Below are 22,685 nucleotides of genomic sequence, written 5' to 3'. Positions count from 1 at the left end.
AAACACAATTTACACTTTTTTTGTTGTTTCTCTTGGCAGGTAAAACAGAAAGGGGCTCCTACTCATCTTATGGGAGAGAATCAAATTTACAGGGTTGCCACCAGGTAAGTGAGAATCTTGCTTTGGGAAAGGGTTGAGAGAGAATGAACCTGGTAAATCACTTTGTTTTGTAAATTAGATGATGCATTTTAGACTGTGGCACTAATGCCCTGAAAATCTGCCGATGCCTGTCTCTTTTTAAAAAGTAATGAAATAACACAGAGCGTGGAAGTCATAAACACCTCATCGTATCAGAATTGTATTCGCTGGCTTGTTGTTATTTTTTTAATCCATCAGCCGGTACCAGTGGCACCGTTTGCAAACCAGCGATCTCGGGTAGAGTGGTTCTATCAAAAGAGTTTATTTGCAATTAAGAACTTAAGAATTTCTTAGACTGGAAATGCTTTGTGCAGCCATGTGTCAGATCCTGGGTTCGGGTGGCTACTGCCCTAAATTATAGTTTTCATAGGGGCTGTAGGATGTTGTGTGAAAACAGGGTTGTATTGAGGGATAAAAATGTCTATGAAAATATGATTTGTTGTCCCTTTTTGTTTCTGAATTGTTTTTGGCTGGAAGTCAAGGCCAGCAGGCTAACAGCAAAGCCGTCTCAAGGGAAGCATGCGTGAGCTAGAAAAATAAGAGTACTTTAATTAAATAATAAAATGCCAGTGTCATACAAAGGTATAGCGTGTGTGTGTGTGTGTGTGTCTGGGCACTCTGCATTTGCATACTTTCAACTCTCCAGAGAAAGCCCAGTTCTAAAAATACTATCCATAGCCCAAAGTGTAAGCTTTGTTTCAAGACAATTGAGTTTTTATAGACGCTTGCTTTTTAATTTCAGTATCGGTACTAATCACATGTTTCAAATCTTATTATTTTTTTCCTCTAAAGATTTAGACTTTCTTTTTCTAAGGGCGTGGGTTTCTTACTTTGGAAAACTCCGGATAGAATTTAATCATCCTCTTTCAGACTCAAAGCTTTCTAGTGTTTTATTATTCACCCAAACAGAAATGTACCTTCTTTTCGTGCTGGGAAGGGAATGCTTGCTCTCCTGAACCCTCTCACCCTCCCGTTTTCTTTAATGATATGGAAAAAAAATCCATTTTGATTTTTTTTAAAAAAACAACCTGTTTCATGGATCCTGGAAAACGTAAGCAAACAGTTTGAGTCATTAAATAGAGCCTGCTCAAGAAGGTTTCCTTTAGGTATCAGTCAGGGATCACGAAAGGTGGAATTCTGGTGGAGTGGTGGTGTTTTGTCTTGTTTTGTTTTTTCTGGATAGATTTGCATTTTTAAAGTTTTCTCCTTTGGCCCAGCCATCCATTCAGTCATATTCGGCATCTGAGAGATTGGTTGTGATGAGGTGAACGGTGCTGGGCTAAGCGCTCCTGCTGCGCTAGCCGCAGAGTACAGTTTATGGCAGTTTGTTTGGAAAGAATTCCGCAGGAAAGAAATTTACAGCCATTCCAGCACAACGGAAACATCTTTGGAATGTGAGTGCAAATGTGCGGGGTAGATAGCTCGGCAGCGAGCCTCCTAGCGCCGAGTCTCTGGTGTAAAGCTCTCAATTCCTGCTGAAGAGCCTGTTCCTGTGTATCTGGTTTCTCAGGGTCAAGGCAGAGGCCGTTTGAGTTTTGGGGGAGAAGAAAGTTGACAACATCCTTCCTGTTCGCTGATGGTCATGGCAGAGGTCTCTGTTTTCGACGGGCCTCTTTTTCTGGTCAATGAGAGAATAGGCTTCCTCGCCCCTGTATCCTTTCTTCCTAATAGGAATTGGCGTGATTCCTCCCAGACACAAAGATTTCCTCTGCTGAGTAAGCGCGAGGCCCCTTAACTTGTGAAAGCATCATCCAGACCGCGTGAGTCTGTCAGTGTATGTGCTGGGACACAGACCCTCCCTCGGTTTGTGGGCAACACTTCCCTCGGGTGAGACTGAAGTTAATTTTTTTGGCAGACACAAGGTGAGAAGTGGAAAGGGGCAGAGGGTGGACTAGAGGTGGACGGACTGGCGTGTGATGGCTGAATGTCTGGGCCTGGGGAATGTCTCCTTTTGAGACATTTGTGTCCAGGAAAATTCTGTTGTATACAGGAGTACGGCTGCATCCGCTTTTCTTAAAAAGTCTTCATAATAGAGCCGTGGAGTGTGGAGATTCTTTCATCCTTATTTCTGCTTCATGATTGTGAGTCTTGCAAGGACCGACTCTCTCTTTGCTTAGCCTGGGCTCAGCAGTGTCCATAAACGGTGTGATCACTTAAGGAGAAAAGCAAAGAGCACAATTTTGGAAATTCCCTGATTGAGGAGATCGGGGCTGGAGAGGAAAAGGGTACATATTTTGAATTTCTGCTTTCGGTGAAATCTGAGACTAGAACAGACCCTAGTGTATCTCCCAGTGAGTGAGTTTCTCTTGTGCCGAATTGTTTTTTGAATCCCTGTCTCCAACACCAGCTATGCAAACCCAAAAGAAAGGCAGAGTCTCGGTGTCTTGGGCTTCAAGTCTAAATAGCAGATCACAGCTGAACCGATTCCCCACTGTGTGGCAAGGTGAGTGACTCGTGGAGAGGCAGCTTTTTGTTTTCTCATGTTTACTACTTTATAGAGATGCTGGATGGAAGTCCTTTAGATGCTGTGCCCCGAGGGGCTCCAAAAACTGCTTTATCGTATTATAACAGTGTGTCCTGTGGACTTCCAGGGGTGAGCACTGTTACGTATGAACGTGCTTCTTCCAGTTCCAGTAGCCTTTTGTTTGGTGCAGAGAAATAGTGATGGTGAGCAACAGGTAGCCACATGCTGTCCTGGAGAAATAAACTCTTATTTTGAAATGTTTGTTGTTTCAGAATGCATCAGGTTAAAAAAATACATATCCGTCATGTGTCTCTTGAGGATGTACCACTAATAGTGATAGACATGGGACTTTTTAAAAGTGGGTGTCTTAGCTGAGAAACAAAAGCCGGCGGGTTCTTTATTAGCGATTAAATTGTTTTCATTGAAAATGGTAATGGGATGATATGAATTCATTAATGCACTTCCATATAAAATTATCAGAAATGAACTCGGTGACTTTTTCAGCCTTTCGAAATTGTACAGAAAATAAACCCATAGAAACCAAAGTGGCCAAACGGACTTTTTTTAGTTCTCACTAAATATGGCAAAACTAATTTAAATCAAATTGGAGTACGGAAATCACACCCAGGCTTGAAATGTTCTTGCCAAATTGCTACCTCATACTAATTTTTTTTTTTTTTTTACTGGCAGGGAAAATAAAATTTATAATGGAAAGTCTGACTGAAATGAAAACGAGCGGAAATAAAGTTTTTCGCAGGATAGTCCAATCTTAATACGATAACCAATAGCTAATACCTAATGGGCCTCACTGTGCATGACAAAAGGGAAAAATGTCACTTACTGTTGGCCTCTTTTGCTGCTTTGAATAGGATGTTTGGTGACTGCAAACTTTTTTTGTCTTTCTTAATCTTCTCCGAGATCTACTGTTTTTGAGTGAGGTGGTGATGTCAACACAAATGCTTGGTATTAAGGCAGAAGTTTTCCCCTTAAATGGAAGTTGAGTATTGATTATCAGGAAGTGTTTGTCTTTTCTTTCTGGGAGATAGCTCAAGTCTAAAGCAATGGTTTCTTTATTAGTATCTCCTGGGCAAGGTTTTGTGTGTGTGTGTGTGTGTGTGTGTGTGTGTGTGTGTCTGAGATATGTGGAGAGCTGGGCCCTATCTGAGACCAATTAAAATCTCATCTTATGAGTTGGGCCTTTGCATTTCTGACAACTCCCCAAGTGATTCTAATGTGCAGCTAGGTTTGATGATTTCCTAGAATGTTCTATAGGAATCTACTCTATTTAAAGACTTGTGTTCAAAATCTAGTGTTGCCACTGACCTTGAAAAAGCTTTTAGATTTCTTGCCTTACTTTGGTTTTTCAAGACATAGGAATATATTGCATATGTGCTTCATTTAAAAGGCAGTGAAAATTAGTGATATTCTGAAAATCAGTAAGATGCCTCGAAATCTTTATACAAAACCCCACAACTGAATATCCCAGCCCATATCTTGTTTTCTCTAGTGAAGTCCAAGGCTCTAACCTTATCCACATTCTTTTTCTTTCTCAGCAAGTAATCAAATAGGATTATGCTGATAAAGTTATTTGATGTTTAGATCTTAAATTTTTTTTTTTTTTTTTACTGGCAGGGAAAATAAAATTTATAATGGAAAGTCTGACTGAAATGAAAACGAGCGGAAATAAAGTTTTTCGCAGGATAGTCCAATCTTAATACGATAACCAATAGCTAATACCTAATGGGCCTCACTGTGCATGACAAAAGGGAAAAATGTCACTTACTGTTGGCCTCTTTTGCTGCTTTGAATAGGATGTTTGGTGACTGCAAACTTTTTTTGTCTTTCTTAATCTTCTCCGAGATCTACTGTTTTTGAGTGAGGTGGTGATGTCAACACAAATGCTTGGTATTAAGGCAGAAGTTTTCCCCTTAAATGGAAGTTGAGTATTGATTATCAGGAAGTGTTTGTCTTTTCTTTCTGGGAGATAGCTCAAGTCTAAAGCAATGGTTTCTTTATTAGTATCTCCTGGGCAAGGTTTTGTGTGTGTGTGTGTGTGTGTGTGTGTGTGTGTGTGTGTGTGTGTGTGTGTGTGTGTGTGTGTGTGTGTGTGTCTGAGATATGTGGAGAGCTGGGCCCTATCTGAGACCAATTAAAATCTCATCTTATGAGTTGGGCCTTTGCATTTCTGACAACTCCCCAAGTGATTCTAATGTGCAGCTAGGTTTGATGATTTCCTAGAATGTTCTATAGGAATCTACTCTATTTAAAGACTTGTGTTCAAAATCTAGTGTTGCCACTGACCTTGAAAAAGCTTTTAGATTTCTTGCCTTACTTTGGTTTTTCAAGACATAGGAATATATTGCATATGTGCTTCATTTAAAAGGCAGTGAAAATTAGTGATATTCTGAAAATCAGTAAGATGCCTCGAAATCTTTATACAAAACCCCACAACTGAATATCCCAGCCCATATCTTGTTTTCTCTAGTGAAGTCCAAGGCTCTAACCTTATCCACATTCTTTTTCTTTCTCAGCAAGTAATCAAATAGGATTATGCTGATAAAGTTATTTGATGTTTAGATCTTAAAACTGACGGGATTTAAGAATTAGGCCTAATCTCAGATACCTTTGTTAAACTGCAGAAACTTTGCAGCTGTAGAGGACATGTAAAGGTCTTCTCTGTATGTGATTTAGTGCACTCACAAACCAAGTTGTTTTGGATTCATTGAAATTAAACCTATGTAGTTGGTTCTGAAATGAATTATACATTTAAGAATACATTTTCTTCTTTTAGTTCTTTTTATTTTTGATACAAAAAGAACTACAAATTCCTTAATTCTAAAACTTTTGGACCCTTCCAGTGTTTCTTATCTGAAATCAAAATAGAAAGGATATACGCAGAAAAGCTGTGAAATCCTTTGTCTCTTCTTATGAAAATGGCCATTTAGGTCTTGTGGAAGCAGAATACGTCTTGGTATTTAACTTGGCGTTATGGTTAAATGTTTGTTTATAGTGTGCCGTCATTCGTACCTGGTCCTACGTAACCTTCTTCCGAACCTCTTCCATCCATGTATCTGCCTTAGCGCTCTGCTTTGCCTTCGTGGTGCTTTTTTAATGTACCATTATTGATGTTTGTTGAATGCTGGTCTCCACCCAGAGTCTGTAAACTCCCGGAGGGCAGGGGCCAGGTCAGCTCTATCTTGCCCTATATGAATTCTGTACCTGGCAGGGTGAGGATTGTGACGACCTGAGGCTTATTTCCCCAGCATCACTTTTAGGAATCATTCTGAGAGAGTGAAGGCTGGAGAGCAGTTATAGTGAGCAGCGTTTTCCTGTCTCCGAAAACCAGAAATCATACCCTCTTAAAGAAAGTCCTTTGGAAGCCCTTCCTTCGAAAGTGCAGTGCAGACCCTGGAATGACATAGAGGTCAGATCCTGGAGAGTCACTCGTCACTGACTTTCTTGGCGTTGAGTACTAGCCTGGTGGCCTCACTGTTCTAGGTCTGAAGGTTCCCAAAGGAGGGAATTGGAGATGTTCTTGGTTTCCTTAAAGTGGGTGTGTTATTGGAACCAAAGGTCAGACTCCAGGCCTGTTGTTTTTGAATTTGCTGGTGTGGACGGTGGGACAGAATATTTAAAATCACGATGGTGTCAGAAATCACAGGGACCAAATCTGCAGGGTGATGCCATCGGGACTCTGCCCCCAAGCACTGTTTTTCGGTCAGCAGCTCCTTTGTTGTGGGGGCATTGCTATGGTGGGTATGCCCCTCTCCCGACAGCCACCCAACACACACCAAAGGGGAGAATGGAGCCATTTTTTCACTGTGTTGATTAACAAATATTTTTTGGCCCTCAAGTGAAGTGTTAGGTATAAGGGGGAAAAGCAAAGGAAAGGTCTTATATACCCTCCCTTCGGTCCCCACCAGCAGCTTTCTGGACGTTAAGGGGGAGAATCGAGCACCATTTATTTAATGTACAGAATTTTCTTGAATCTTATATAGTATAAAATTTCAAAAACTCAGAAGAGTTGAAAAAAATAATACAATGAAGTGCCACTTAAACAGTTGTTAATAGTTGTTATATTTGCCTTGGGTGTGTGTGTGTGTAAGTATATATATTTTTCAGTGCCCCGTTTTTAAGTGGCAGATCAGATAAGATTTCACCCCTAGATTTTTCATCATGTGTCTGAAAATTAAGAACACTCACCTATTTAACTAAAATACAGTTATCACCCCTAAAGAAATTAACAATAGTTTCCTAATCTAATACCCAATCCAGATGAAAATTTCTTCATTTGTCCCCATGAAGATGGCTTTCATAGCTCCTTTTCCCCCCAGGCATTGCATTTATGCACTGTATCTTGCTTCTGTGTCTCTTTAGAATTTCTTTTAAACTAGAACAGTTCCTGTAACTTTTAAAAAAGTGATATTTACCTTAAAGAGAGCAGGCCAGTTGTCTTGAAAAATATGTCCCCTACTTGAACTGTTGGATTATTTATTTGTGGTGCTGTTTAATTTGTTAATCTATCACTTGTCTTGCCTACAAATTGAAAATTCGGCTTGAAAAGCTGATTCAGACGGAAGTTAAACATTTTGGCCTGAGTATCTCATAGTTAATGCTATGTGCTTCATACTGCGTTTCATCTGGAGGCGTATAATGTCAAGATGTGTTGCTACTGGTAACACTGACTTTAACCACTTGGTAGAAGTGGAGACCCCCAGGTCGGTCCATTGTATAGAAACCTTTTCCCCTTTGTAATTAGCAAACAATCTTTTTTAATATCTTTATTGGAGTATAATTGCTTTACAATGGTGTGTTAGTTTCTGCTTTATAACAAAGTGAATCAGTTATACCTATACATATATCCCCATATCTCTTCCCTCTTGCGTCTCCCTCCCTCCCACCTTCCCTATCCCACCCCTCTAGGTGGTCACAAAGCACTGAGCTGATCTCCCTGTGCTATGCGGCTGCTTCCCACTAGCTATCTATTTTACATTTGGTAGTATTTATAAGGTAAGCTGGGACGAAGTGAGCAAACAATCTTTGTGTTTATACTTTAGCACTGGGCATAGATCCCTGTTCCCCAACAATTTTTGACCTGATGGTTTTAGCATGCATTGATGACACTTGCCTGAACCCAGAGGGTTTTGAACTAGTGATTTTTTTAAAACTCCATCATTCCTTCTACATTTATAGCTGACATTCTTCTTTAAGGAGCTTTATTTCATTGTTCATTTCAGTGCTGTCAATTTCAGTGTTCATACATATACAAGTAAAATGTTAATAATCCTTGTATTAAATATGGTTCCTTACCTGGAGGAGACTGGAAATATTAAAGCATCCTTCAGATTTCTTAAGGTATAGCTTATGGCTCAGGCTAATGGTCAGAAGTGCTTTAATTGCAGGAGGAAAGATGTGATTACAGGCTGTTTCCTTGTACACAAACTCTAGTGTTCTTTTGCTGAAATTTGGAACCTTGTGGCAATCTCTGTACCCCCACCTATTAGATTAATCTTTTTATAAGCACCAAGGTTTTTCTCAAATTCTCAGATTGCTCCTCTATATTTTAGTAATTGTTCTTAAAGATCTCACAAGGTTGACCATTGGTGGCTGACCGACTGAGTCAGGTGGTTTGCTGTGTTGCCCGATGAAGTAGCTCTGTCAAGGATCACTGAGACAGTGGAGCCATACGTCCACGCACAACCCAGACATGGCTGATGAGTGAATTTCTGAACCTTAGTCTGGGCTCAATGTAGAGGAAGCTGGGGGGACTAATACTAGGTGCCAGTACAAAGCCCTGGGGTGATTATTATTATCTTCATTTAAGAATTAAGAAAATGGGGGCTTCCCTGGTGGCGCAGTGGTTGAGAGTCCGCCTGCCGATGCAGGGCACGCGGGTTCGTGCCCTGGTCCGGGAAGATCCCACGTGCCGCGGAGCGGCTGGGCCCGTGAGCCATGGCCACTGAGCCTGCGCGTCCGGAGCCTGTGCTCCGCAGCGGGAGAGGCCACAACACTGAGAGGCCTGCGTACCGCAAAAAAAAAAAAAGAATTAAGCAGACCCAAGATCTCACCCTAACTAAGTTTCAGAGCCAGGCTTTGGACTTTAAAATGCCTGGTTTTAAAGCCAGTGCTTTTCCAACTTGGGTTCCCTGAGCCCCGAGCTCCTGGTGAGGTTTCTAAACTCAGAGGTAGGTCTGTATGAGAGCCCATCTGGAAAACCACGTTTGGTAGATTCCAGGCCCACTGGAGAATCTGGGTCTAACATATTGCTTAGAATGGAGTCGCTTCTCAGGGTCAACTGGAACCCTGAACACGGTTGGAAAGGCAGAGAAGAGGGCAGGCCACACGGTTCCTTACAGCCCAGCCTGCTTTTTTTGTTGTTTTTTAAAAATACACCACATGTGCCTATATGAATAATCTATTCTGTAACATCTTCAGAATTAGCATGTGCAATTTCATTAAAACCAATGAAGATTTCCTGTGACAAGGCTGGGGTAGAAGATGCCAATTCACATTTTAGCAACGGCACGAGCACTTTCTTACAAATGTGTGGATTATATCTGGGCCTCTTCCTTTTCGTGCAGTGCAGGCAGAATACGGTTTGCAATTACACAAATTTGGATTCTTCATAGATCAAATGATTGTTCCCCAAATACAAGAACTACATAGAAAGTTGTAAAACAATACTTTTAGCAGGCTTTTAAATGTGACCCCATCATTTTTTTGTTTATGACATTTAACTCACTTTGTCATATATAAAATGACAAATATGTGTTAGAAGTCTAGGCAAGTTTTCTAAACAGTTCAGGACAGGTAACACATAAAAAACCTTTGACGTTGCTTTGAGATGATTTATGAGACACCAAAAACACGGTGTCCTCATATCCTAAATGAAATTTCACCTGAATATTCGGATTAACTTCTCTTTCCTTATGAAAAGTGTTGAGGGGTTTTTAATAACCACTAGCAATTAGGACTACAGGTCATCTTTATACTTTTGACATGTAAAGAGAGAAGGGAAAATCAGTTAATGACTAAACAAACAATTGACTTAATTGTTTTTGAGCAATTGAGGTGTACTTGGTAAAATTTAATGCTGAAATATATCTACCCATCCTGTAGAAGTCACTATAGCCCTATAGCTTCTTTCCATAAAAAAGACAGCAGACTCGCCATTCAGCATCAGAAGAATGCTGAATTTCACTTTTCAATATGAAATGGCAGAAACATTTATTCCTCTGTGTGTGATCATACTTGAAATGGTTCCATCATTAGGAAATGTCTCCTGAAACTCTTAAAACTGAAACCCCAAGTTAAAATAGTGGGAACACTGCAAGTTACCGACAAAACCCCCTAATCTTTTTAGAAGTAAATATTTAAGAAAGGGACAGATATTGAGTCTGCTGCCATGCCTGATAGTGGTAACCTGCTTAGAATTGAAGAACCCCATCCTTTGAAAAATTGTGTGTGTGTGTTCTCAATGGTTATGTGGATTTCTTTACAGATGCTTTCACTCACAGATAAACTAAACTGAGCTTCCTAAAGCAAGTACGTTTTATGTTCATTGTGTTATTTATTATCTAACAGAAGTAATTTCTTGGGAGAAGAAAACCGGCACTAACACATAGTTGCATTTGCTTTCGCATTTCTAGTGCACAAATGTTTTTTCACAGTATGGCACTTGTTTTTATCAGACATTTCTTAATAAAGGGAAAAGTCAAATTTTGATGGGATAGCATCTTTAGACTAGTACTTCCCTAGGTTCTGTTGAATAGAAAATATTATCACAATATATTAACATTCTTATGGTACTTAAGGAAATCTATATATCCCTTCATTCCATTAACCCGTGCCTTCGAAAGACCTCTTCTGGTGAAGGCTTTCTCTGACGTTTTAAAAAAATACCAAATATATCTTATTTTTAACCCACCTCAAAGTCACGTTTACATGAATTTGGGATGAGAATTCAGTGATAAGAAAGCAATTAAGGAAGAACATCCCTGAGGTTTTTCAAGCAGTGACCATCCTCCAGAGCTCTAGACGTAGGGGTCTCTGTGTCGGGGTTTGCCCGTGCATGCACACAGAATAATCCGAGCTCATTTGTACCACAATAATGAACAGCAGGGCACTGAATCTTTTCAGTTTTATTGGTATTGTATACAGTAAGTTATTAAATTTCATCTCTGTAATACACCTGCAGTAAAATAACAAAACATCGCTGCACTTAAGGAACATGTGTGGTACAGTGCCCTCCCCCATCATTTCACCGCCCCCCCCAAACAGCTGCTTACAGATTTCAAGATCCATTGTATATATTCCCTTGAGCCCACCTCTAATAATCGAGACACATCTGCCATTGCAGTATTATAGGCATATGTAGTTTTATTGAAAACTATACCTGTAAAAAATTAAATAACTCCTACCTCAATTAAATTGGCAAGATACCTTTTGCATATTGCAGACCTCCTGAGCCCCAGCGAGTTCATTCTATTCTTATATTACAAATCACTAAATATGTTATTTTTATTTAGCTAAGTAGCTAGCTCTTCTCATACTCCGATGATAAGTTTCTTTCATTTTTTTCTTACTTTTGTTTTCCTTCTCCCTTCATCTTTACATATAAAAAAAAAGTACCACACAAGCTACAGGAAGGAAACATTGAGTCTGACTACCATCAACACGGTATAAATAAAGTCAAAGGGAAAGGATCCTAAAATGTACCTCTAATTCTGAAGTGACTATTAAATAAAAATAAAGGTTACAAAATCGCGATCAAAACCTTAACTCATTTTGTGCTTTCATAGAGATTTTTACAAGCCTCTCTGAGATCCGTTTGATCATCCTAATAGCAGAATAGGAAATAATATGAAGAGGGAATGAGTTAGTAGGTCATACAAGTCATATATACGTAGATTCCTATTGGATTAAATCCCTTACCCTAACATGCATATTTTGTTGAAGATTGGGTCAGTAATGATGCCTGTAAAATAATTTTTATCCAAACAGAAATAATAGGAAAATATTCACTGAAATAAACTAAGCATAACCTTATTCCCACTTAAGGCATGTAGGGTGTCAGTATATATTACATAGTTATATAATAGTGAGTATGAATAGTTATTCATCAGGAGTTAATCATGCTACTCTTACAGTGAATATCTAAGAAGAAACGTTTACAAATTTGCTTCATATAGTCATGGAAAAATCTAAAGACAACATGCCGACTCTGTGAATAGGAAGAAAACTATGTACCCTTTTGGGAGAATATGAAGGTTACTCATTACATGGTATCATAGAAAGCATGTTTTGTGCTCTTCAAAAGGACTGGATGTGAAAGGGACAGAGGGAATGAGAGCTGGGTCCCTGACCCAAAGCGAGTTTAGACTCAGAAAATATCCTCTCATGACAGTTGAAAGGTAGATGGTTTCACAGGATGAAGTGAGAGAAAAATGTTAATGATAGTTACCGTAGAGAAGAGAGAAAATCAGGTAGCGTTACTGATCACCAGCCCAGATTAAAAACGGTTGCATGTTTCAATGATGAATTTTCTTTTTTTTGATAAGAATATTGCTTAAAACCAATGGTTATTTGGTTCCATTGGGGGCTGCCTGGACCTACGAGATTTTGTCCAGTCTGTGATAAGCTAGGATATTTTCTGCACCTCTTATGTTTCACAGGATTCAAAGCCTAGTATGGGCACAAGCCTGAATCCTAGAGTCTTAGGGTCATTGCTTACAATTAAGTTCTAAAACCCCAAGAGAATCAGAATTCAAGATCTTAGAAGTATTTCAACTTTATAAGTATTTTAGTAGAAAAATGCGTTATAAGTTCTAAACAAACTTTTCACACACAACTCATGCACAAGTTGGAGAATACAGCTTGACTCAGGCTATACCACTCCTTTGAAGTCCCCATCAACTCAACTTGTTCTTCCTTGGATGTGATTCACTCCTGTGGAAAGCTCTATTACCAGTACTTTTGAACTGTGAAGTCTGTCTGTCACTCTGAACTCTGCAGTTCGGAACTGTCATGTGTAGAGTGACTGGTACGACATAACATCAGAGGTGGTAAAAGATTTGCTATGGACAGTGACATGTGACAAAGAAGAATGTCAACAGCTGCTACTACTGACGTTGTCCCTCAAGGAGTCTTTCTGCATCTCTGCCATTTAACTGTCTCAGCCAGGGAGTCACTAACGTGGACCACTTTCTCTCATTCCTACTCCCACTTAGCTACCAAGTAAGATTTGCTTGAATATGTTTTCAGAGTGCAAATTGTGGGTGCCATTTTCTCAATGGAAAGAATATTTAAGTTTGGTGTTTCGTGTGTCGGGAAAGGGATTATCCTTTGCTTTATTTCTAGGAGAACTTCTGCTCTATTCCCAATGGCAGAAGACACATTCCCCCTATCATTCGTGGACTCCAGACTGTCTCTGTTTCCTACTTCATTACAAAGCAGATTTTCATTTCACCATACCCTAGCTAACTCTAGTACCCCCTCAGATTTCATAGTATGCCTGCAGAAGTACTCACAGAACCAAGATTGGAGGCTCCTGTGGAGTCCGTCCGCTCTGTCCCCTTAGTTACCTGGCACAAATCATTTGATCAGGGCTCTAGATACTTACACGTATTGTTCTAGAAATAGAATGCAGACATCCTAGGTCAGCTCTGTAGAACCTTAGTGAGCAAGTGGAACATATCAGAACATTCAACAATACTGTATTCCACCACACCTTCAGCTGGGTGTTTAATAAATATTTATCGTGAAATAGCACCCCACCCCCACCCCCCAAGGTCATGCTATCGCTGTCTGGGGAGAGGGCTTGAGCTGATAATAGCGTAGTCACCTAATCTGAGGCGCTAACACGTAACTTTTCACGTTGACGTTCTCACATCTGTTCGGATATATTTTTCAAGGGGCTAGAGTAAAATCTGGCAGTTACCGATGAGGTAATTCACCTCAGGTGTTGTGCTTTTGACCTTGAATTTTATTGATTGAACTTCCTCTCAGGATTAGTCTTTCCATCTGTGTCTGTCGGCTTGGTGACTGTCCCCCAGCCACCGTCCTAGATTATCCTGTCTCCCCAACCCCATAAGCCCGCAGTTTTCAGATCTGGTCCATTCTGCTCCCTACAGCAATAGACCCACTCCGTCCCCTGCATCCCCGTCACCACTGTTGCTGTCCCCACCCCTCCACTTCCCTCCACCTCCACCTTCCCACTCTCACAAGGCTGCTGGAGTGATTGTCTCCAAAAATCCCCAGTGCTGTTATGCCCTTGCTTAGCATCCCTCCATGGCTTTGGGGACCCAGCCTTAGCGTCTTGAACGGGATTTAGAGAGCCTGGCCCCTGCCTCGGCCTTCAGCCTTGGCCTTCACACTCACCACTCACATCTCGTGTTCCAGCCGTACTGAGCTGCCCGCGCTGCCCTTGAGGGCTCTCTCACGGTCCTCTCTGTCTTTACAAGGGCCCTTCCATTGGCCTGGAATATCTTCCTCCTGCCTCTCATTCTCCTCTCCTTATATTCCTTTACCGGATAACTCACACTCTGTGTCCAGGATCCAGCTCACGCATTGTTATATCCAGGCCAGAAGGAGGGGGGCCCTCCTCCGTGCTCGGGTAGCCTCTGATGCACTGTGCTCTCCCAAGCGTTGTCACGCTCTCTACGGGCAGAGAGGGCCCAGGACCAGGCCTGTACTCTCTCCCGAATGCCTCATAGGGGACACTCTGTTTGCTTGAGAGTCAGTGGATGGATGAGTAAGCGAATAAATGAACCAACAACAAGTTATATAACTTGTGACCCCAGTGGGGTAGGAACTCTTTTTAACCCCCTTTTATTGATAATGAAACAGAGACTCAGAGCGATTTTGTCACTATTAATAGTAAGTGGCAGAGGTGGGACTAGGGGACAAAGTCCTTTGGCTCCAGATTTATCATTTTCTCTATTGCTTCTTTATCCCTGGATAAAGTTGGTGAAGCTTTTTGTCATCGCCGGTAGCCCACAGGGTCTTCCCATAGATGGTTCTAGCTCTCTTCTCACTGTTAACTTAGGTATCATCCAGCTTCCTGCACTGAGACCTCTTTCTGTCAGTAGGAAAGACTGCGTTTCTAAAGAGGATATGATGACCTCCACAATCTATATATCAAGAGTATTGTCTTTCGAGGGCCAAGAAAGAATATTTTGAATGTCTCCCATAAGGAACTCCAAATCGCGTACAGTGTGGTGCGTATTTCCTGCGTTGTCTGTTACCTGTCAGTGGCAGTACCTCTCTACTCCACTGCTGAGAGGACCATGGTCCACCTGATAATGGAAAGGCTTTGAAGCTCAGGGGTGAATGTAATACCAACTGTGTTTCTGTCACTCAGGTTTCATCCTCCCTCACTGTCCCTGGTCCATCTTGCTTGGCAGAGGGTGGGTAGGCAAAGGGAAGAAGTGGATGAGTTGAGTAGATAACGGTTTGCTTCTCTCTGTTTCCTGCACAGAATTCTTTTCCTCATATCCTTGAGGTAGGACATGGAAAAACGATGATAATGAGTTTTATGTCTGTGTATAATTTTGAAATCTTTAGGACGGATTGTTACAGTAAGAAAGGACCTAAATGTCACCTGGTGCCCAATGCTGCTTAGTAGCAAATGGGAAACTAAGGCTCAGGGATGTTAAGAGACTTGTCAGCATCACACAGCAGACTTCATTCAGGTGGACCCACACAAAACAGTTAGAATTCCAGTCTCAGGTAACACTGAAATTTTACTTGATGTCTTTGTAGCCTCTTTCTTCCAAAGGCCTCGGGGCCACCCTAGACTACGAAGTGATAGCCAGAAGTAGTTGGAAATACATCCTGAAGAAATTTCTAGACCAGTGTCCCTTTGTTCCGCTACCACTGAATCGCACTGTCGTGGAGCCAGAGGATGTTGTTTGCTTGTAAATACTGAGTTTTTGAAATGTCACCGTAACACTGGAAAAACGTTGTCTCAGAAGGTTACCAAAGTGACGGAATCCCGACATTGTAAATACGAGCCAACACAAGTACTCATAAATGACAGGAATGAAATATACTTGACTAAATCCATAATAATCACTGATAACACTGTTTACCCTCAGTGACCAGGAGCTGTGAACTTGGATAAAAAGCACATGTGAGCAGATATCATTCATGTGTCTGAGCCTCTAGCCATTCCAGAATATTTTGATGGAAAAGATCCCTAAATATGTAAAAGCTTTGCAATAACTAAGAAGCAAGTGTGCAAGATAGGGTGTCAGGCAGCCCTAATGGAACTGGAGAGAGAGGACTGATGAGATGGCTCTTGTTCTGGTCAGAACCAAACTGTGAGCCTGGCCGAGCGGGAAGGTCAATACTCTTATTTTCAATACGTGTGATTCCTAGAAGGTCCATTTGCCACAAACAAGAGCTTACGCACGTGCCATGTTCTTGAGAGAAAGAAGCTGTGGAATGAACTTACAGATGAAAAGCCTCAGAGCAACAAAGGCAGGCCATGAAAGTCTGAACTAGGCTTGCACTTGAGCAGGACAGTTAGGTGGTCCAACTCCCTCCAGTCCTAATTTCTCTAGAGCCCGGGCTTTTTCTTTTTCTTCTTCTTCTTTTTTTAAATATTCATTCATTCATTCATTTGGTTGCGCTGGGTCGTTGTGGCACACGGGATCTTCATTGCCACGTGCCGGATCTTTAGTTGTGGCACGCGGGATCTTCGTTGCCACATGCAGGATCTTTAGTTGCGGTATGTGGGATCTAGTTCCCTGACCAGGAATTGAGTCCGGGCCCCCTGCATTGGGAGTGTGGAGTCTTAGCCACTGGACCACTAGGGAAGTCCTCTGGGCTTTTTTTAAATAATAACTTCCTCCTTTGGGGAAATGATTGCTTTCTTCCCTCTTCTGTTCTGACGTTAAAATGGTGCCTGGATGTCAAAGGCTCCAAGAAGAGATGCCCGAGGTGGCAAGCCAGTGTTCCCTTAGCCTCTGTGATGTGGCTACTCTTGCTGTTCCAAGCACCCCTTTGGTCCCCATCTCCCCAGGGGACAGTGGAGACTGCATGACAGTGGGCTGGACCCTCGCAGTATTTCAACTGGTAAAAGAGAGCTCCAGCTGGTGAAAGAGATAGGGGAGTGACGTGGCCCAGGGGCTGCTCCCATCACTGCTCTGAGCTGTGTACAGGGAAGAACTGGGTTTGCCCTGAATGACCTCCTTGGTTTTCATATGTATGCAAAATACTTTTTCTTTTTCCTTGACGGACTGCCGTATTGTTAGATTCTTTTTTCATAGTAAGCATTGCTTTCTTAACTAAAAATAAAAGGCCGAATTCGATATTAGAAATACTCAGTGCTGATGAAATTTGGGGAAAACTACAATATTATATATCGCAAACTGACATTTGACCCAGAAATTATAGTGGTTCTGCTTCTTGAATTTTTATGCTTAGCAAAGATTTCGTAAGGGGGAAAAAGCTTTCTATCAGAAGGCGCCCATTTTGGTATTAGCTGGAACAGTGGTGAAGAGTTTGAAGTGATCTGAGAGTCCAAGGCTGTGTGATGTTGGTGTATTTTGGTGTCCATGGGTGGGGTCTATGTGGATGATAATACAGCTTTCAAACAGCATGGGCAGAGGAGGGAGCAGAGTGTCCTAAGCCCTTAGAAACTCACTGGCTGGCTAGCATCCTGGTGACATGGCCATTCACCCTGCCATGGGGATTCCCTGGGTGGGGACCCAGTGTGCTTCTTGAGTTACCTGGCAGCTGGCAGGACGCAGGGCCTGCTGTCCTGGTTTGACTGATAAGCTGTAGGTGTTGGTGTTGGAGAGACGGTGGCCAGTCTCAGGCTCTGTCCTAGAACTGTTCCTGCTTGTTGCTTACGATTGCAGGTGCAGGTTGAGTAGCTTCTCACACTTCCTCTCAAAGAAAGACAGCTTTGTCTTCCAGGGATGAGCAAGAAGACAGTGGCCCTGCGGACGTTCTGCAGCAGGGTCACCCTGTGCTGATGGTCTTACTGCCTTTTCTGTCCGGGCTTTGACAACTGTAGGTACCTCCAAGGTTCTTGGAGCTGGAGCAGAGCTGGAAAAGCCTTGAATTTGGACTCTTTCTTGGACTCTCAAAAGACGAAGGACACTCATCCCCAGTATCTCCTCTTCCCACTTCTCTTCACTCTTTCATGATCTTTTAAAAATGATTTTATAAAAACCTTGAGGGGTTTTATTTTCGGCACAGCAGGTGGATTGGACTCTTGGTTGGGGGACCTAAGGAAGGAGAGTCGAATGAACGTGGTCAGGACACAGGGTGGCTGTGGAAGGTCTCTGCTACCTGAAGGTCCCTTTCAGTGAGGTAGTAATTTGTTAATTCGTCTTTATCTAAAGTAGACTTCTGCTGTTTTAGCTTCCAGACTGCAGGTGGACAGCCACAAATTCGACTCTGTATCCACTTTGCCTGTCTCCCCTTGTTTTGCCTCCTGATTCGCTGCTTCCAACCAGCTGTTCTTCTAGAAACCAAAGAGAAGTAAAAGAGCAGGGAGGAGAGAGAGAGAGGTTGGTATTTTGACTATCAATGGGTAAAAATATCTGTCAGGCTCATAAGGTAGCTCCTTAGTGAATTTAGCATTTGTTTATTAGTTTAGAGGGAATATCTTTGAGCTAAAGAGTTAGCTAATTAAGAAAATCAGTGGAAGATTTGAGGAACTCAACATTTCCTGTCTCCAGATCCCCTGAGTTTCTCCCTTCAGCTCTACTTCCCAATTCATTCCACCCTACCCCCACTCCTAATATTTATTTAAAAAATTAAAAAAAAATAAATGTATTTATCTTTGGCTGCGTTGGGTCTTTGTTGCAGTGCACGGGCTTCTCACTGTGGTGGCTTCTCTTGTTGTGGAGCACGGGCTCTAGGTGCGCGGGGTTTCAGTAGTTGTGGCACACGGGCTTCAGTAGTTGTGCACGGGCTTGGTTGCTCCACAGCATGTGGGATCTTCCTGGACCAGGGCTCGAACCCGTGTCCCCTGCATTGGCAGGCAGATTCTTAACCACTGCGCCACCAGGGAAGTCCCCTAATATTTAAATATTTGGTAAAGCTCAGAATTTTAGCCTCTTCTACCAGGATCTAGCCCCAAATTGCTCTCTCTGGTGGCTAGAGGGACAAAAGACAAGATGGAGAATGGGGAAGAGGTGGGGCGGATCATTTTGCCTCTTGTCTAATACATATGTCTGGTTACCTATACTGCGTATCGCTGTGTCAGTATCAGTGTGAACCAGCTCTGAATAGGTTAGTCTTATCACTTTGTTTTCTTTTGGGTCATTTCGCTGCAGGGATTTCTTTTCCTATTCTTGTTTATCAGTTTCCTGTGGTGTGAGTTTTTTTTTTTTTTGTGGTACGCGGGCCTCTCACTGCTGTGGCCTCTCCCGTTGCGGAGCGCAGGCTCAGCGGCCATGGCTCATGGGCCCAGCCGCTCCACGGCACGTGGGATCTTCCCGGACCAGGGCATGAACCCGTGTTCCCTGCATCGGCAGGCGGACTCTCAACCACTGCGCCACCAGGGAAGCCCTGATTTTTGTTTTTACGCATATTGTATTGAGGCTTTCTCACAGACCTCATCACACCGGGGTGGGCGAGTGAGAGAGACACATACACGTAGAGACTGAGAAGAGGGTAGCTGAAGACTGTACATGCTGTCGCCTCGTGGGCTGATGTGAGTAGTGCTGGGAAGGGCTGTGATTTTATAGGCAAGCTGATTAGCCAAGCGCTTGTCACCTCCACTGCCGCTCATTGTCCGGCCAAGTGTGAGTGTGCCTTCTAATCGACAGCTGTCTGTGTCAGAGGGCCATCTTGTGTTCTTTTCATTTTGACTGAACACAGCAGAGATATGTGCAGAGTTCTCTGCAGCTCTGACAGGGGTGCCCTGCCTGCCAGCCCTCAGACACAGGAAGCAGCATAACTGAAGAGCTCAGAAAAGAACATTAACCCATTGGCCATCTCGGTTTGGGATATTTTGGCCAAAAAGAAGTCTCTTTTTGAGGATACTACCTGGCCATCTAAGGTTGAGAAAAACATGAGATCCAATGTCTTGATGAACTGAGCTGGTATAGTGTAAAATGTCTTGGTAGTTTTTGGCCCATGGGGTTTCAGTTGATCTGGGTTTATGTGATAGGATGAAAAACTCGTTTTCAGGGTACACCCAGTGTTTCATGGTGGGGTTAGGCAGAAGCAGAAGCGTATCTTAATCCTAGGTTCACAGCAATAGCGTCTTCTTTGAAGGTCATAATGGGACATTTGGCTTGTGTAGCAACAGTAATGCTTGGGACATAAGTGGTTTGGGATGAGGTGGAACTCTTGTTCTTTTCCTGCCAAACCTGACACTGCCCTGTCTGGGGCAGATTGCAGAATGTCCCTGAGATCATAACCACGCTACTTCATGGAATGTAGCTAACTTTACAGACATATGGACTGCCTGGCTAGGGCATTTCCTATAAAACTTAGAGATACTGAGCTGGACTTTCGGGATGCGGAAAGAGTTTAAGTTATTATACACATTTCAGCACAGGAGTTATACTGTTTAATTCTTTGCTTGGTCATAGTGTCTTCCCATGAAGCTGTATTTATTGGAGCATCTATTAGGGTTGGTACTACATGCAGGGCTTGGTTTTGACTGAGTCACACCGGGAATGCTTCCTAATTTGGGAATGATTTAGTGGTATCTTAAGTTTAACAAGAGGAAAATATTTCATTGCATTCATTAAAAAAAAATTATTGAGAAAGGGACAGCGTGAGGGAATATTGAATACATTGCTTTTACTCTTTCTTTGATTTACAGAGTTCTTCTCATTCATTATTTACAACTTAACGAACCTTTGTCACTGAACCTGGGTGAGAAGGAATATCTAAGAAACCTTGAGTAATTTGTTTCAGACTCTCTGTCCCATTTGAAGGACACTGTTAGAGAAAGGTATTCTTATTAAGTTAGTTGGAGGAAATTCAGACAAGTAGACAAAAAAGACTCCTCTTCTAAGTTGTCCTTTGTAAACTAAGGTAGGAATAATCGAGCAGAATGTTTCGAATCTAGCAGCGTATAGACTGGAGGTCAGGGAACTGAGTTCTTATCCTGCCTTCAGCATTGTTTAAGGCTCAGTTTCTACCTCTTGAAAATGAAGCCTTGGCCCAGATAGTTGATGAGACACCTTCTAGCTCCCCATGTCTGTGACTGTCAGAATAGGGAATGAGGCGGGAGAGTACGTGCTGGTAGCCTTCAAACATTTCAGAAACGTTTTGACACGTTCCCCAAACTGCATGGATAAGGCAGCAGCTCTTTGCCCTTGAAAAGAATAAGAAATACAGAAAGTATTCAAGAGCCACATATTTCGCCTGCATTGTGTTTTCTTCCTAATTTCTGTTTAGTATAAATGATAAATAATTTGCCTTAAAAAAAAGTTTAGTGAGTATGACGCGGGTGCAGAGAGAGGGTTGAGTCCAATGGGACTCACGACCTACCTGCGTCGTTACGATTCCTCTTGGAGGATGGTTTTGTCCAAGGTGCTGGGCGTGTGCTGGGCCAAAGCTTTACGGTGCAACACTCGATTCTAAGACACCTTTTTCACATGTTAACATCTCAGAAACTTATGGCATGCCAATTTAATTGGCGACTTTTTTTTTTCTTTCTTGGTGGTTAATAGATAATGATGTATCTTACATTCAATGGCATGTTTGATGAAATACAATTCTGAGAGAAACATTTTTTTAAAATTAAAAAAGGCTACGTGACTTCTTTACTTCATTGCTGCCTAATGCTGTGAATGTCCTTTTTAATCACTTTGAAGAATCCAGATTGCCTTAGGAAGGCAATTCATGGACAAAGTTTACCCTCCTAGAACTCTGCACTTAATGCACATTTGAGGAAGGAGGAAATACGTTCTCATAGTCCTCGTGTAGAAGGAATAGCAACTTCCACTCCTTGGCTGTTATCACATTTTTTCCCCAGAAATTTCTAGAATGTTCTTTCTTTCTGGAATCATTCTAGTTATATTGAGTCGGAGATGCCAGATATCTTGTTCAAAGGAAGGTAAAGTGTCTTTGTCAATTTCCAAGCTGAAACTGTGAGTCAAAGTTGTCAGTAAATCACTTAGACTTTATTTTTTTATTCACTTGCTTTTAGAGTTTGTTGATACTTTAGAGATCATCTAATCCAACTCCTCATTTCACTAATGAGTACATGAAGGTAAATCACTTTGTCCAAGCTTTCGTCAAATAGAACCTGGCTAGCCTGATGCTCATTTGTGGCATTCTTGCCGCTAAGATCCCTACAGTGTAAGGAAAATGGGATCGGCTACAAAACGTGTTATGTACATTTTTTTTTTTATGTACATCTTTTGTTTGTGTTTTGAGTGTTACACTTGTATTTATCTGGGTGAATATACTTGGGTTCCTTTGGTTTGTGTCTCAGAACACTACACTTGTTTTTCTGCCTGCTACACATTTAAATTCATAGGTCATTTCACAAGGGACAGAAGCCACACTTGTAATATACGACTGAATATATACCACCCTTTATGTTATAGTAACATCAGTCGATCATTTCTTAGTGAACCCTGTGATGGTTGAGAAAGCCAAAGCAGTAGGCTCGGGGGCTGCAAGTTTAGCATAAAAATTGTCCAGTGCAAGCTGATGTTACAGTGACTTACAGAGGCCTTGGCCTTGTTTTGTTATTTCTCCAACCTGTTTGTTTTCACCTTTGAAATAATCTGGATTTAGTTTTTCCTTAAAAACAAAACCAAAAATCTTTAAGGTCTTTAAATGTGAACCCAATTGGAATACATTTCATGTGAATGTCATACATATTCATGTATTAAATATTGATGTAAATGACATTTTAAAATTTTAATAATGATTTCCCAAGACACTTCACCCTATTTGCTTTGAAACTGATGTGATGAGAAGAGAGTTAAATCTTAATGATTTATTTTTAGTCAATTAACGGACGATTTAAAAAAATAGATATATTTTGTTTCAAATCCCTCATTGAAAGAGATGTCTAAAGTAATATAATGCTAACATTTTTTTTTTTTTTTTTTTTTTGGGGACGGGGGCCCCCCTCCCTCCTTGGGCC

General features: G+C 41.7%; 1 protein-coding gene across 2 annotated transcripts in view; it reads left to right on the top strand.

The window, feature by feature from the left end:
* Positions 1-22,685, top strand: part of TCF4 (transcription factor 4) — a 364,700-nt gene that overhangs the window by 186,428 nt on the left and 155,587 nt on the right. For both annotated transcript variants that reach the window (XM_024756812.1, XM_024756813.1), the window contains one exon: positions 40-104. In XM_024756812.1, the coding sequence (XP_024612580.1) occupies positions 40-104 (65 nt within the window). The remainder of the gene's footprint in view (positions 1-39; positions 105-22,685) is intronic.

The sequence above is a fragment of the Neophocaena asiaeorientalis genome, unplaced genomic scaffold (assembly GCF_003031525.2).
Source record: "Neophocaena asiaeorientalis asiaeorientalis breed wild unplaced genomic scaffold, Neophocaena_asiaeorientalis_V1.1 scaffold133, whole genome shotgun sequence".
In the NCBI taxonomy this organism is placed as follows: domain Eukaryota; kingdom Metazoa; phylum Chordata; class Mammalia; order Artiodactyla; family Phocoenidae; genus Neophocaena; species Neophocaena asiaeorientalis.
The sequence above is the reverse complement of the archived record's forward strand: the minus strand, read 5'-3'. Positions and strand labels throughout refer to the sequence as shown.